This window comes from Ranitomeya imitator, chromosome 5 (assembly GCF_032444005.1).
Source record: "Ranitomeya imitator isolate aRanImi1 chromosome 5, aRanImi1.pri, whole genome shotgun sequence".
NCBI classification, from domain to species: domain Eukaryota; kingdom Metazoa; phylum Chordata; class Amphibia; order Anura; family Dendrobatidae; genus Ranitomeya; species Ranitomeya imitator.
Window position 1 is genome coordinate 220,791,088 of NC_091286.1, and position 16,763 is coordinate 220,807,850.

Here is a 16,763-nt window from a genome sequence, read left to right on the forward strand (position 1 = left end):
AGGGTCAAGTCCTCATGCAAATCACAAGCCCTCCTGTGGAATCTTGGCTGTGAGGCAGAACCTGCCACTGTGTGGCGGCCACTAAACTACGCGCATGTCTGGAAATGCTCCCTGGACTTCAATAAGAGGGGGGGAAGAAGGGGTTAAGGAGCCGACACTCCCTGACGAATGTGTGACGCGCATGATTCACTACTCTGTTCTCCCCTCTCCGCTCACACACGTGACTGGTCGCAAGGTGATGACATCATCAAAGGTCCTCTAGCTTCCCCTCTCCGCTCGTATCCGGTCACGTGGGTATTACGTCAGCTAAGGTCCTGTAGCTCCCTAGGATGTAGTGGCGAGGAGGCACGCCGGAGTTGGTCGTTGTAGAGGGAGTTGTCCTCCAGCAGTTACATACAGCGCCATGGTAAGGGCCGTAGGGGGCTATGTTCTGTGCCGGGCCCTCTAGCAGTATGGAGGTTGTCCTCGGTGCACTCTGTCTATATTGATAGTGAGCAGGGTCTGCCGTAGAGTCCGCCATTAGCTCATTCCATCACCTGCTTTCTATCCGTAGCCTCACAGAAGGAAGAAACCCTTCATAGAGAAGAAGAAAGCCGTCACCTTCCACCTGGTGCACAGAAGTCAGCGGGATCCGCTAGCTGCCGACGAGACCGCCCCACAGAGAGTCCTGTTACCTGCTGACAAGGTCTGCTGCTTATGTATTTTACTCTAATCCGTTTAATTGCTATGAATTAAAGGGGTTTTATGTGCCTTTAATAGCGATAACTCCTCCTCAGTATCCGAGATCCGGTGTCCCAATCCTGCCACCCACCGACCACCTGTTGGCATCAGCACAGCTCCATATACCATGTAACGGCTGGAAGCCGCACCATCCAGGACCACTGTACCGGCAGGGCCATCCCCACTGACTTACACCGTCACCTGGCTACTTTATGTTCTGCTGGTTTATCCTGTGCTACCGTAAATGCAGAACAGTGCCCCAACCCAAAAGCATGTGCAAGTTTTGGCTCATTGCGGTGTGACTGTTAGAGGCCCACATGTAGGCTCAGCTGAGGCTCCGATCTGTTCACCAGTACCAATGCTGCATCCACACTACTCCAATCAGGCCCACGTTGCATGGCTTTTGGATGGCACCAGCAATGGGAGGTTGGGCACTTTCTGCTGGAATCCAAATACTGTGATTAGCTAATGATGCTCCCCATTGAACAGTGATCCACAACCTTTAAAGTAGTTACCCACTACTGGACAACCCCTCATAAATAGATGCAATGAGGTCAGTGAAATTATAATAAAAAAAACAGTCCATACTCATGTCCCAGATCGGCCTGCTTCATCACCCTCACTGCTGTGTTCCTTGTCGGTCTTGTGATTTGAACAGTGCCGTATGACCACTGCCGCTGTGTTAAAAAAGTGAAGGCTACAGGTCACAAGAATGATGGGGAACGCACCACCCAGAATGGCGCTGATCCGGGAAATGAGTTTTAAAAAAATAAATAAATCAATACTTATCTGCCTGGGCTCACTGGTGAGGTCTTGTGCAGTCATGGGCATCCCCAGTCAGAAAATCTGGCAACCATCTTCTGATGTTTAAATGTAGACAGCGATTTCCCCACAGGTAGTGCAGCTGACGCCATATAAGACCCCACTTCTCACACAATAGGTTATACTCCAGAAATCTGGTATTGACATGAAGCTCCTACTTCAATTATCCTGTCCCTAATTGGGATCAGTTTAAGTTGTCATGGTTCCGAACAGCTAAAAGGTTTTCCATGATATACCTATAATTATTCACAACATGTGTAAGTATTATTATAAAGAATGGCATGTTGCTTTATGTATTCAGATATAATGAAATTTTTTTCTGTAATCCTTCCAGGTAGCGACAGAGAAGAGGAAAGAGGAGCAGAGGACGTTTGGTGTTTTCTTTGATGATGACTACGACTATTTGCAACACCTTAAAGAAACAGGACCCGCAGAACTTGTGCCTTCTGAATCTCACCGGGCACCAAGCAAGATCATAGTGACAACAGACGGGAGAGTAGAGGAGCAGGCTGACAATATCCGGGTATCAAGGATCCATTTTTTACCTTCAAGAAGTTGTCCCCTACTTGGACGACTTCTTCTCATAGCCTTTGCTTGGCCCCATAAAATAATAAAGCTTATACTCCCTCACTCTTGCTGGGGCACTCGTGCGGTGTTGACAGGTGAGGCCGGGGCCCAATCAGCGCTGGTGTTATTGTCCCCGTCTCCTGTCAAATTGAGTAAGAAGAGGAAGTCCGAGATCAGCTGCTACCCAGAGTTCAACTTCATGTTCGTTTTGTCCGAAGGTGGGGACAGTGACGCCAAATCTAGTTGGGCGCTGGTGTCACGTGTCAAAACAACTGCACGGGAGTCCCAGGACCACAGGAACGGCACCTGCATGGGAGGTGAGTATATGCTTTGTTTTTGTGGGGCCAAACATTTTGATAGAGAAGAGGTTGTCCTAGTAGTGGACAGCCCCTTTCAGTGTACTCTTGTCTGCTTTGTATAAATACAGTGCACTTTCCTACAGGAAGAGTCACACACTGGTACAGTCTGGTGCAGTGTCAACTACTAAAGAAAGAAATGTTTCACGTCAGAAAATGTCATTGGTCACAGGGCACCTGTAATTTGCATTCATTAAAGAGAAAATTACATAACACCTGAAAATACTTGTAATTGGTGGTAGTCACAAGAAAACAGACTGTTATGTTCATAGGTGAAACTCCCTCCCCTTTTAATTTCTTCAAAAATGTGAAAGGTGTGAAGCAGTAAGAATTTTATTGTGATGTTATAGTGCATGGTGTGTAATATAAGTTTCATAAACTTCTTACATAAAAGGGTTGTTGTCATAATAAGACTTTTTTTTTCTGTACAGGGTCCTTCAATAAACTTGCCATCTTCAGTGTTTGCATCAGAATTTGAGGAAGATGTTGGGCTCTTAAATAAAGCAGCACCACGAGGTAAGTCACTTACCAATCATTCCTACAAGGACGTCTGCCAGAAAATAACCTTTAGTCAAATAAAGATAAACAACGACCACATCTCTGATCTGCCCTGGTTCTCCGTACTCCGTGCTTTATTTGTTTGTTTTTTTTCCCTCGTTGTTTTATTTTACTTCATATATTTAAATAGATTTTCTGAAATCTTGCCTTTTTTTCTTTGTCCACTGAGCCTCATAAAAACTGTAGGGATAGTGATTTCTACAGTTTTAGTTCTCATTATTATCACTGCAATACAATTAAAAGTAGTTGGCAACAACTTGCCTCCTACCCGCACAATGACCTCTGCACGGGTCTATAAATATATGTGCCTATGATGCCGCTCAGTCGTTCAGAGCCCTATATATAATGGATGTGGGCACTGGTAACCCAACAGAGTATAGACCGGGAGGGTCAGAGATATGACAAATGTATTAAGATGCGTGGGTCTCTTGGTAAAGTATACTAATTATATTCCTGTAAGCTTTCCAGTAAGACAAAACAAGTCTAAGGCTGCTTTTAATTAGTGTTAGGGCTACGCGGCGACGCTTTCTGCGAGATGTCAGACATTCTCAGAAAATTTGGCTTGTGACTGTTTTAGAGCTCTGATTTTTGCAGTAAAACAAAAGACATTTTGTGACAAGTCCTCTTTCTGTCACCATAGGAAGTTATATTTTCCATTTCGCAATGCGACACTGCTGCTGTGTAGTCACAACCTTACATTTTTAGGGTTTAGGTCTGGCAGAGACATACTGTATGTAATAGAAAAACATTTGGGTCCCATCAAAGATAGGTGCACCTTGTCATTGCTGTTGGGCACACACATTGGCCAACATGAGCGCTAAGAACCACAATTATATATGGGCATTCTATATGGCAGTAATAGTTTACTTTGCATACATCTTGGCTTTCACACTATACTGCTCTTCTTTTTGCTAAGAATACACTGCAGTCCCAGCAGCTTACACACCTGTTCGTTCTGCTAAGTAGTGCTTGGCAGAGTTGTTTCTTTATATTAAGACTAGTGTAAAAATGTCTCCATTTGTGTGTTAATAAAAGTACAGCTAATATTATATGTAGAGCTACAATGTATTTTGGCCAAGGCACCGTTTTTGCATTTCATTAACTTTACACACAAATGTAGCAGAGAGTAATCTGTTATTTTACAGTGCTTTTCAGCCAGTGGAAACATGGGACTTAAATCCCTCTTTCTGGCATTTTGTGGAATCGCACTGTGATCTAACAGTTGTCACCCTGTTGTGGATAGGTAACATGCTTAAACTGGAACAGCCCTTCATTTACGCACTGACAATTTGCGTATACCGAAATACCCGCTTTTTGGCACTGATATTACTTATGGAAAGATCTGTCTGGGAGATTTGTTAGAAACCAGTGTAGTGGAAAGTGCAGGAGTGACCAATACTGGCCTGTCTGTTTCCAGTTTTCTTAAAAGGAGCAGCTTGGTTTGTGTGGACAACTTTTCCTTTGCACTGTTTTAGATAAACCTGCACTGAGCTTCGAATGCTTCATTAGGTTTACTTTCTTTCTATGTAGAAAAATGACAGCACATTGTGACGTGCCAAGATCTGATTCATCTGTTCTGGAATATCAGCAGTAAAGCCTTTTTCTTTTACGATCTCTTGAGTCACTTATAGAAGTTTGTATAAGTATTTGATAACCTATCTCCAGGATACATCATCAATAGCAGAGCGTTGGGGGTCTGACACCAGGCGCTCTCACTGATCAGCTGTTTATTTTTGCTTGAGTGAGGGCCACTGAAGCCCAGCTGAGCTGTAGTAACCAGCTGCTGGACTTGGAACAGAGCTACTCTCAGCCTCCACCGGAACAAATAAATCGCTGAATGGTGGGTCGGTAGGTGTCGGATCCACACCAATCTGCCATTGATAACCATTTAATATAGATGGGGCATAGGTATTTGACCTGATAACCCCTTTAACTGTACAACTTATGTCTAGATTAGTCTCCTCTGACTACAAGATAACAGACATTAATACTTCCTTATGGTTTCTGCATAGTTCTCTTTGTGGTTGGTGGTCTCGGCGATCAGATACTCCTGTGGATAAGTGAATAGTTGGTATTATGGGAAATCCTTTTCTGTACTTTAGAAATGTCGGCTGCAACTTAAAGTGATATTGATCTTTACTGCATGGAGAGACAGAAGTCTATTTTTTTTTCTTTTTAGGTCTGTGTCTAGACTTGGATCCTGATATAGTAGCAGCTTTGGATGATGATTTTGACTTTGATAACCCTGAAAACCAGCTGGACGATGACTTCATATTACAAGCCAATGATACAGCTGCTATTGTTGGGTATATTACTTTACATGATCCAAATATTTCCCCTAAACTATGTATTGGGCTACGTTCACATTTTCGTTGTTGTGTGCTGCGTCGGCGACGCAACGCATGCAATAACGCACGCTGAAACGCAGCGTTTTGCGACGCATGCGTCCTTTTTTTGCCGAAATTTGGACGCAAAAAAAATGCCCGACGCTTGTGGCAAAAAAAACGCATGTGTCGCACAACGCATGTCCATGCGCCCCCCATGTTAAATATAGGGGCGCATGACGCATGCGTTGCCGCGGCTGCACCCGACGCAAACACGCAAAACGCTAATGTGAACGTAGCCTTATTCTCAATATTTTATATAATATGTTTGCTTTGTATTTGGCTCCTTTGTGTGGATCAAAATAAATGTGTAAATATTCTAAATGTTTAGAAACAAGTATGGAGCAGATGATAAAGAATGGGAAGATGTTGACAGCGAGGAAGGTGATGATGAAAGCCAAGAAGGTGACTTCGACTCAGATGGACCTTTTTCGGATGAAGAGGGTGAAGGCGGTCCCATGAAAGAGTTCATGTTCATGCAGGAAGAGACCAAGAGCCGCTTCTCACAGTATTCTATGTCTTCCTCTGTAATGCGGAGAAATGAGCAGCTCACACTACTCGATGAACGCTTTGAAAAGGTACAAGATGCTTTGTGTTTAAAGGGAATCTGTCAGGAGGATCAATCCTTCTATGCAGTTCTAAATTGGCCATGTAGGTTGTAGAAAGTTGCATAGAATGATACCATGATATTTGTAATCTGATGTCTTGTTCTAGAGATATCCAAGGTTTTTCTTAATATGAGCTGTTAAGATCCCAGAGGATCCAATGGTTATTATAAATGAAGAGGAGTTAAAAGTATGAGAAATTTGGATCAGGAGAGCAGATAAGTCATTATGTCTCACACTAGTAATATCCCCTTTCTTTTAAAATAAGCTGTGGGGACAGATTCTCTGAGATCTATGTCCAGCCCTTAGATCGCAACAGCACCTTTATATATGAAAAAAATGTGTATTTATCTGGAATAAAACATCGGACCTCTATACCTATATAGATCCTACTGACAGACACCCTTTTATATTGGAACTTAAATCTGAGGAATACACAAAATGGGGGAGAGTTGACATAGTTGAAGACTGGGTATGTGCACATAACATCATTTTTAGCCCAATTCCTCCTGAAAAGTGCTAGAAATAATGAACATAATACTCAGAAATGTAAAAACGACAGTTCACAATTTCAGTGTTTTGATACTTCTTTTAACCACTTCAGGGTTTGGAAACTAAAGTCGTTAAAAGAAGTAACATGTTCGTTCTCGTTTTAAATATAGAAAAAAAAAAGTGCCGACAACAGCCACCTCAGAAACAAGGGTAAAATTGTCAGCAGTCGTTTCAGGGAAATGACTGCTGGATTTTTTTTCTGAAGCGTAGGTAAATCTCGGAGGGTCCACAGGCACCTTACAGAAGTTGTGTGCACATACCCTTGGACTGTAAGTGTGCCGATGTAACATGTATCAATGTATAGCGTAGATTTAGGTTTTGTTTTTTTCCCTTTAGTTTTATTGAGTTTGTTTTGGAGATATAGAAATATTAAAATGCAGTAATTTTAAAAAATTTATTTTTAGTTTTATGAGCAGTTTGACGATGATGAAATTGGTGCATTAGATAATGCAGAACTGGAAGGATTCATCCATGCCGATAGCAACCGCCTTCAGGATGTTGTGGATAATTACTTCAAGGAGAAGGCAAAAGAGTAAGCTAGTTCGCATTATTTTCATATGATACTTTATCCAACTTACTATTTATAACTACTTATTTTTAATTACTTATGCAATCACTGTCACTGTTTCGACTGAAAATAGTAAATCACTTTACTATAGAAAATTGGTACAGTATCTGCCTAAATGGCAGTGTGCTGACACTTTGAAATTGTCAGCTTGTTAAAGTGCTAACACTGATATACTTTCCAAATATTTAAGTAAAAATAAAAAATAATCATATTTCAGAATGTAAACTGTATACACTAATAGAGAACTGATTAGGCTTTGAAAATCCATGTCAGAGGGGCATGTCGGAGTGTAAACCCAATTTCTGCAAATCTTGCCTGATTGACAGCTTCTCAGTGTCTCTTCTCTCTGAAATTTCACATTGCTCAGTATGATCTGCAGCCATCAGTCAAGCTGAGTGAGCAGAAACTGAATACAATTGGACTCATGAATTAGTTTAGTCTTTTTAGCTAAACTTCTAAAATGCTCAATTCTAATATCACTGTATTTAGAAAATTATCGTATTTTTCGGATTATGAAACTCACTATTTTCCCCAAAATTTTTTGGTGGTGGTGCGTTTTATAATTCGAATCTACCTTACCGGCTGCCGTGGAGCAGGGTCCCAGGGTTGCTGCTGGAGGAGGCAAGAGTGGCACGTTGCTGTAGGCTGGGATGAGGGGGTGTTTGGAAGTGCGACACTGCGTGTGTTCGGTGGTGTGGGGGCCTCGCCGACATTTTGTGAAAGCCCGAGACCCCTGCACTTCCATGGTTTACATTGAGGTGGACTCCGGGAAAATGGCTGCCAGGGGCAGTGCATGCACAGATGGGGATATCGGCACCAAAATCTCCATCTGCACATGCTCCGCCCCTGACAGCCGTTTTCCCGGGGTCCACTGCAAAGTAAACCATGGAAGTACGGATGCTCCTGGCTTTCACAAAATGTCGGCAGAGCCCCCACACCACCGAACACCTGCAGCGTTGCACATTCAAACACCCACTCATCCCAGTCTGGTGCCCGCAGCATCGCGCCACTCCTGCCTCCACTAGCAGCGACCCTGGGACTCTGCTTCACCGCAGCCATCACCCCCGGTAAGCAATAAGACGCGTGTATTGTAACAAGCACCACCATTTTTTTATTTTTTTTTAAAAAAAGGTTTTTTTTTTCCTATTTTTCTACTCAAAATTTGGGGTGCGTCTTATAAACTGCAAAATACGGTAATGTTAGAATGCCTGTAAGTACACCTTCAGGCCTAAAAATCTAATGAATAATGTCTTGCATAGTGAAATTTGGTGGTCAATCTGCTGTAAAACTGGCTGGGGGGAGGGAGGGGGTTAGCATCTCTATATCTGACAGTCATTATGACCCTTTATGGTTACAGAATAGTTCTTATGGTAACACTTAACACTTTTTTTTTTTTTTTTAAGTTGAACTTTACTTTAGCTTTGCTATAACTCTGTAATATATAAAATGTTATGATAGTTAGTTATTTTTTAATTGCTTGTATTTTCTTAAATAATTCCCATTTTGATTTGCAATGAATTTCCAGAAGTAGCAATGAGAGAATAACTGAATGGCCATTGTATTGCTCCATCATAGGAGCAGAGCAATGAAAATGATGGCAGTGCCTGATCCATCTTATAATGAACATCAACAGTAACTGCTGGACCCCACTAACTTTATTTGGGCCTGTCAGTTTTCCTTAATAATGTCCTTGCTTTTACCATCCATAATTTTGCAGCCTCGTTTGCTGTTTTGTCTTGAGTTTTGGCTGGATCTGCAATGGCTGCTCAGGATAGAGCCCCCATGCAGATGAGTGAGAACCCAGCCTTAGTATGCAAATATATATAAACTTGTCAGAGCTCGTAAAAGACAGTGTTATTGGTCATAGTCATTTTAATTGGTGATATGCCTTACTATTGCTGAAGATGCTTGAAGCTGAAAGACCTGGAGCACAAACCTGATCTGGACTTAATCGAGGAGGATGAAGAGGAAAAGGAAGAAATGCAAACTGTAGTTATAGAAGATCCACACGAGAAGTGGGACTGTGAATCTATCCTAAGTATGTATACAGTACAATTCTGTGTGTGGTACAGCTTCTAATCTGATAATACGGTTACCATTATGGCTAGCTAGGTCTTTTTGTTTTAAAGGGAATCTGTCACCTACTTTTTCGTATATACAGTATATATACTTCAGCCACCGCCATCAGGGGCTTATCTACAGTATTCTGTAATGCTGTAGATAAGCACCTGTTGTAACTTGAAAGATAAGAAAAACAAGTTAAGGTACCGTCACACTAAGCGACGCTGCAGCGATACCGACAACGATCCGGATCGCTGCAGCGTCGCTGTTTGGTCGCTGGAGAGCTGTCACACAGACAGCTCTCCAGCGACCAACGATGCCGGTAACCAGGGTAAACATCGGTTTACTAAGCGCAGGGCCGCGCTTAGTAACCCGATGTTTACCCTGGTTACCATCATTAAAGTAAAAAAAACAACCACTACATACTTACCTACCGCTGTCTGTCCCCGGCGCTGTGCTTCTCTGCTCTGGCTGTGAGCGCCGGTCAGCCGGAAAGCAGAGCGGTGACGTCACCGCTCTGCTTTCCGGCCGCTGTGCTTACAGCCAGTACAGGAGGAGTGCAGAGAAGCAGAGCGCCGGGGACAGACAGTGGTAGGTAAGTATGTAGTGGTTGTTTTTTTTACTTTAACGATGGTAACCAGGGTAAACATCGGGTTACTAAGCGCGGCCCTGCGCTTAGTAACCCGATGTTTACCCTGGTTACCAGCGAAGACATCGCTGAATCGGCGTCACACACGCCGATTCAGCGATGTCAGCGGGAGATCCAGCGACGAAACAAAGTTCTGGACTTTCTTCCCCGGCCAGCGACATCACAGCCGGGGCCTGATCGCTGCTGCGTGTCACACTGGACGATATCGCTAGCCAGGACGCTGCAACGTCACGGATCGCTAGCGATATTGTCTAGTGTGACGGTACATTTAGATTTTGCTCACCCAGGGGCGGTCCCGCTTCAGTCCGGTCTGATGGGCGTCGCAGTCTTGGTCCGGCGCCTCCCATCTTCATACAATGACGTCCTCTTCCTTGCTTCCTGTCGCGGCTCTTGCACAGGCGTACTTTATCTGCCCTGTTGAGGGCAGCATAAAGTACTTTAGTACGCAGGCGCCGGGCTTCTTGGACCTTTCCCGATGCCTGCGCACTGCAGTACTTTGCTCTGCCCTCAACAAGGCAGATAATGTACGCCTGCGTAAGAGCCGTAACAGGAAGCAAGGAAGAAGACGTCATTGCATGAAGATGGGAGGCGCAGGACCTGTACCGCGACGCCCATCGGACCGCACTGGGACCGCCCATGGGTGAGTATGATATAACCTGTTTTTCTTAGCCCCCGATGTATCCTGAAAGATATCTACAGCATTACAGAATGCTGTAGATAAGCCCCTAAAGGCGGTAGCTGCAGCTTATATACAAAAAGTAGGTGACAGATTCCCTTTAAAGTGAATCTGTCAGCAAGTTTATGCTACCTCTTCTGAGAGCAGCAATTATGTGGGCAAAGAGACCCTGAATCCAACGATGTACCACTTAATTTACTGGGTGCAGTCATTCTGACAGATTTTTTTTATTTAGCAATAGAGCAGAGCTGAGAAAGGTAACCCCGCCCCCACCAGGCTCTGAATGTACATTCACTATATATAGTGAGCTGCTTATCACAGAAGGGGGCAGAGTCAGACTTGCAAACACACAGTCACAGCAATGTTCATCACAAGGTGATTAAAGCTTCAGTCTTAAGGTACCGTCACACTAAACGATATCGCTAGCAATCCGTGACGTTGCAGCGTCCTGGCTAGCGATATCGTTCAGTTTGACACACAGCAGCGATCAGAATCCTGCTGTGATGTCGTTGGTCGCTGCAGAAAGTCCAGCACTTTATTTAGTCGCTGGACTCCCTGCAGACATCGCTGAATCGGCGTGTGTGACACCGATTCAGCGATGTCTTCGCCGGTAACCAGGGTAAACATCGGGTTACTAAGCGCAGGGCCGCGCTTAGTAATCCGATGTTTACCCTGGTTACCATTGTAAAAGTAAAAAAACCAAACACTTCATACTTACCTTTCGCTGTCTGTCCTCGGCGCTCTGCTTTCCTGCACTCACTGTGAGCACAGCGGCCGGAAAGCAGAGCGGTGACGTCACCGCTCTGCTTTCCGGCCGCTGTGCTCACAGCCAGTACAGAGAAGCAGAGCGCCGAGGACAGACAGCGGTAGGTAAGTATGAAGTGTTTGTTTTTTTTACTTTTAGGATGGTAACCAGGGTAAACATCGGGTTACTAAGCACGGCCCTGCGCTTAGTAACCCGATGTTTACCCTGGTTACCGGCATCGTTGGTCGCTGGAGAGCGGTCTGTGTGACAGCTCTCCAGCGACCAAACAGCGACGCTGCAGCGATCCGGATCGTTGTCGGTATCGCTGCAGCGTCGCTTAGTGTGACGGTACCTTAAGTAAAAAACACACAGCCGTACATGTTATATTGTTGAATTCAGTGTTTTAATTAGGGGTTTGACCACTGGGACCCACCACCCATCCTGAGATCCAAGGCATTTGAATGGCAACGGTGGTCAAACAGGTGAAACTCTGATCCACGCATTCTAAGGGTATGTGCACACGATGCGGATTTTGCTGCGGATACGCAGCTGCGAATCCGCAGCAGTTTCCCATGAGTTTACAGTACAATGTAAACCTATGGGAAACAAAAAAAGCTGTGCCCATGCTGCGGAAATAAACGCGCGGAAACGCAGCGTTTTATTTTCCGCAGCATGTCAAATTTTTGTGCGAAATCCGCAGCGTTTTTACATCTGCTCCAATAGAAAACTGCAGATGTAAATCCACAGCGGAATCCGCAATAGAAAACGCGATAAATCCGCAGTAAAAATCGCAGCGTTTTTTCAATGCGGATTTATCAAATCCGCTGTGGAAAAATCCGCAGTGGACCACTCTACTTGTGCACATAGCCTAATTGTCATGCTGTAGACTAAGTACTGCAGCATTCGACTACCTCTTGTGATCCCGTTTGGGGACAATGGAGCGGCAGTGCTCATGATTGACCACTGCTCCATTAACCATGCTCCATTGCATTCTTCGGAGCCATAGTTCTCAGGATCAGTGGTAGTCCCAGTAGTCAGACCCCCAGCGTTTGGAATGCTAGATAGGGTATAATTTCCAAACTTGAGAATATCCCTTTTTGAATGTGTTTTCCTTTATTTAACAGGCACATATTCCAATTTGTATAATCATCCACAAATGATCAAAGATCCACCAAAGGTAAGTCTATATTCTTAAAAGGTTTTCTCGTATCATTACATGCCATCTCACATATGTTGTCTTTGTGCACATTAGTAGGTTGAAATGATGCTTCTAGGCTTAAATAACAGTATTACATGAAATTTGAAAAATAAACTTGCATATGTATCCCTTAGGCTAAGCTTATAAAAGTATCTACTAAAACTGGCATCCCACTCGGAGTTCTTCCTGAAAGGGGCCTCACAGCAAAGCAAGTAGAGAGGATGGAAATGATTAATGGTGGAGATTTGCCAAAGGTGTCAACCCAGCCACGCAGCAATCATGAAACCACAGATGAGCGAAAAGCTAGGAAACAAGCAATAAAGGAGGAACGCAAGGTGAGCATCTCACCCCTCGTGTTTACAGAATATACAAGAACAAAGCAAATTTGAATCCAACTATTGGTAGCTCATTACTAATGGAATTACCCTTGGAGATGTGTATGAGATAATAAAATACCATGTGAGCTTGTATTTTTATTTTTTTTCTCTCCAGGAACGAAGGATGGAGAAAAAAGCCAATACACAGGCCTTTAAAATGGAGAAAAGCAGACAGGAAAAAGAGCAATTGAATTTGAGACACAACCTTCAAGGACTCAAGTTATCATAAGCCATTGATGAGTGCCTCATTATCGTTAGCTCTGGAGACTAAAGTGCTGTGTGCAAATGTCTGTAGTGTGCCGCACTATAAGATCAAAAGTAGCTACAATGAGAACATCAGCACCAGAACTATTCCAGAAATTTACAGAACTGATATTACAAATAACATTTTACTCAACAGAATTTTTATATTTATAGGCGCATTCTCTGTTTTATAAAAGGCTGCAATTATGGCTGCCATTGCTATATTGTGCCTGTGTTGTAAATATATGGCAGTGTGCGGCTCCTAGACTGATTGGACATCTTATGATATTGAGCTATTAAATATTACTATTTTGGTGAAATTTGGCAAATGTATATCCTTACAAATAGAAAAGCAACAGATATAGCTGAAACTGCTGAAGCTTTTCTCTTTCAGCCATCTGTTGTGCTATTTTTCTTTTATTCCTACTAAAAATGTATGAATAAAATGACATGGATGTTGGCACTTGGTGTCTCCTTTTGTCAAGTTGGTGTGAACAGTGCTTAAAACAGCACTTTGGAAAGGTGAATGGTCATCCCAGTTGTCGAATTATTCATAAATGCCTCTAGCAGCTTTAACAGAGAGACTGCGCCGTATGTACAGTGGCCCTTGAAAGTTTGTGAACTTTCCATATTTTTACTTAAATTTCACTTAAAATGACATTAGATTTTCATACTTCCTAAAAGTAGATAAAGAGAACCAAATGAGTCAGTTATTATTTTTATAGAGGAAAATGATCCAATATCACATATCTGTGAGTGGCAAAACTATGTGAACCTTCTTTTTCAGTGTCTGGTGCAGCAATAACTGCATCTAATCGTATCCAGTAATTGTTGATTAGTCCTGCATGTTGACTTGTAAGAATTTTAGCCCAACCATCCCTACAGAACTGTTTAAACTTGGTTATATTCATGATTTTATTTTTTCAAATGATTCTCACTTCAGTTACTTCCACAACATTTCCATAGGATTAAGGTCAGACTTTTGACTTGTCCATCCCACAACCTTTTGTAGAACAACCTATGTGCTTTGTATCATTGTCTTTCGTCATGATCAACATTCTCTTGACATTGAGCTCATGGATGGGGTGTCCTGACATTTTCCTTGAGAATGTCCTGATTGAAAATCAGAATTCATGGTTCCATCCACTGTGTTTCACAAAAGGTATGATGTTTTCATGGTGTTTCATGGCAGTGTTTCTTTTTCCAAATATAACATTTCTCATTTAAACAAAAAAGAAAAGCTCTATTTTGGTCTCATTCATCTATAGACCATTGTTCAAGTAGTGGCCTAGTTTTTCCAGGTGATGTTTTAACAAACTGCAATGGGCAGAGATGTTTGATTTGGGAGCAGTTTTTCTTTGTGCCATCCTGCAGTGCACATCATTGATGTTCAGTGTCCTTGCTAAAGTGAGAAGACTTCTAGTTGCTTAGAGGTTACCTTGGGTTCTTTCGTTATCTTTTCAACCATTTTCTTGGTCTTGGAGTGATCTTGACAGTCGACTACTCATGGGGAGGGTAATAATGGTATTGGATTTTCTAAATTTTTACACAAGCTTTTTTTACTATGGATTGATGGAGTTCAAACTTTTCATTGATGGTCTTGTCACCTCTTCCAGTCTGAAGAGCATCGAACAACTCCTCTTTTGAGTTCCTCAGAAATCTCCTTTGTTCATGCCACCATACACTTTCCCTAACATTTTGTGAATATCAGACTTTGATAGATCCATGTTAGTTAACTAAAACAGTTTGCCCAATCACACCTGATTGTCATCCAGTTGATTGAAAACGCCAAACTCTAATTTCAACTCCAAATTATCTGCTAATCCCAAAGGTTCACATACTATTGCCTCTCGAAGGCATGCGGTATTTGATCTTTTCCCCCAATACACAAATGGCAATCTAATATATTTGACCCTTTTGTTTGATTTGATTCTCTTTTGTCTACTTTTATGACTTTTTTATTTGTAGTTTTAGGTCAAATGTATGTAGAAATGTGCAAAATGTTTGTGTTTAAAGTTTATAGCCTCGACTAGCTGTACGAAAATCTGATTCAGAATAGTTGTTTCATGGGAAATACTGTATGTAAACATTGACCTAAACAAACACATCTGAAGAGCCAATGGGTCCCCTTTTAAATAACCTGATGTGTGAGGGTATTACAATGAGTGGTAAGTGCATGTTGATCACATGGACCCCACTTACCAGACTCCTCATTAGCTAAATATGGAGGTAGTGTCCAGTAATCATGCCAATCCTATCTTCCCAGGAACTGTGGGAGAGGGGTAAGAACATTAAGCATTGTCCAATGATGTAATTTCAACACCAAGCTTATCTTGATGTTTACTATGAATCCCTTCTATCGATCTTTAGTATTGGGCAAAACCTGGTAATTGACCAATGTCTAGTGATGAGTGAGCGTGCTTGGATAAGGTATTATTCGAGCAGGCTTGTGTCCTAATCGAGTAGGTTCGGCGTGCAGCACTGTGTTCAAACGTCAATAACATTTGCCCAGACGCCCCTCTTTTAGTCTGTCTTCCCCAGAATATGTTATTAGGCTGAGTGTGATCATGCAAATTAGGCTTTGGGGGTGCAACAGAGCAAGCTTTGCATATGCATGAGTTAGGATGGGTGGACTGGTGGAAGTTCAGGTTCTGATACCTGTACCCAGAACTGTACTTGAATGTCCAACATGATCCGAACCACATTTAAAATACTGGATACTCGAAACTACTAAGAAAAGAAAAAATATAAAAGTCTTCCTTTCATCGGTGACTCATGGATGTATTAAACTTTTAAATCTTAAAATTTGGATAAACATAAATTATCATTAGATGCAAAACACATGTTATTTCACCATGATGGAAAAAAAAAATCAATATTAGCCAAGAGATTGTGGAAGGACTGTGGAAGAGGTAACTGACACTAAACAACCCCCCCCCCCCTTTTTTTTTTTTTCTTTTAGGGATGCTAAAGGATGTATATGTTCTTGTCTGGTATCAAGATGTTTTGCCTATGTCTTTACTTTTTATTATGACTCCGGATATACAGAGAGACTTTGGTGAAAAGAAATCCTAGGCCCCGATTCATCATAGTTTTTGCACCTTTTTCAGAAGAAAGTAAAAATGGTTCTAATAGTCACTTTTTGTGCCTTTTTTATGATTACTCTTTATGATTGTTCCTGCCTTTTTAACTTTTCTTAACATGACTTTGTGTTTTGGGGTTTTTTTTTGTTAATTTTTAACAATGTGGTAGTGGTTTTACTTATCAAGATACTTTAGCCTAATTCATCCTCTGCAACTTTTCAAAACGTCACAGCTTTTGCTCAATTTTACTTGAGTAGTCTAGCGGAGTACAAGATTTGTATAATTTTATTTTTGCACAGTTGAAGAGTAAAGTGCAACATTTTAAAGTCTCATGCGACCTTTTTGATCTTAAAAGGCGCAAGTAAAGGTAAAACACAAGAATAAAAAAAGCATATTTGACTTTTGTGCAAAATTTATCAATCCTTGTGCGCCATCTTTGAAGAATTGACAAGATCAGACAAATTTACAGTTTTAGGCAGCGCTACTGAAACGATTCTTGATCCAAGGATATATTAAAGGGATTGTCTGGCCTTAAGCTACAAGTCTGCAGTGACTGTGACTGCAGACTTGCGAATACTCACAATGTGCACTGTGTGCTG

General features: G+C 42.2%; 1 protein-coding gene across 1 annotated transcript; it reads left to right on the forward strand.

The window, feature by feature from the left end:
* The first annotated feature begins 279 nt into the window (after positions 1-279).
* On the forward strand, positions 280-13,541 carry LTV1 (LTV1 ribosome biogenesis factor). The gene is made up of 11 exons (XM_069725917.1): positions 280-406; positions 554-685; positions 1,877-2,065; positions 2,897-2,981; positions 5,203-5,329; positions 5,739-5,985; positions 6,969-7,096; positions 9,037-9,170; positions 12,388-12,440; positions 12,596-12,796; positions 12,954-13,541. The coding sequence occupies exons 1-11, from the start codon at positions 404-406 to the stop codon at positions 13,065-13,067; spliced, it is 1,413 nt and encodes a 470-aa protein (XP_069582018.1). The 5' UTR covers positions 280-403; the 3' UTR covers positions 13,068-13,541.
* The last annotated feature ends 3,222 nt before the right edge of the window (positions 13,542-16,763 follow it).

Coding starts and splice junctions, on each gene's coding strand:
- LTV1 (XM_069725917.1), top strand. Junction 9,171..12,387: donor GGACTGTGAATCTATCCTAA/GTATGTATACAG, acceptor TTTATTTAACAG/GCACATATTCCAATTTGTAT. Junction 12,797..12,953: donor CAATAAAGGAGGAACGCAAG/GTGAGCATCTCA, acceptor TTTTCTCTCCAG/GAACGAAGGATGGAGAAAAA.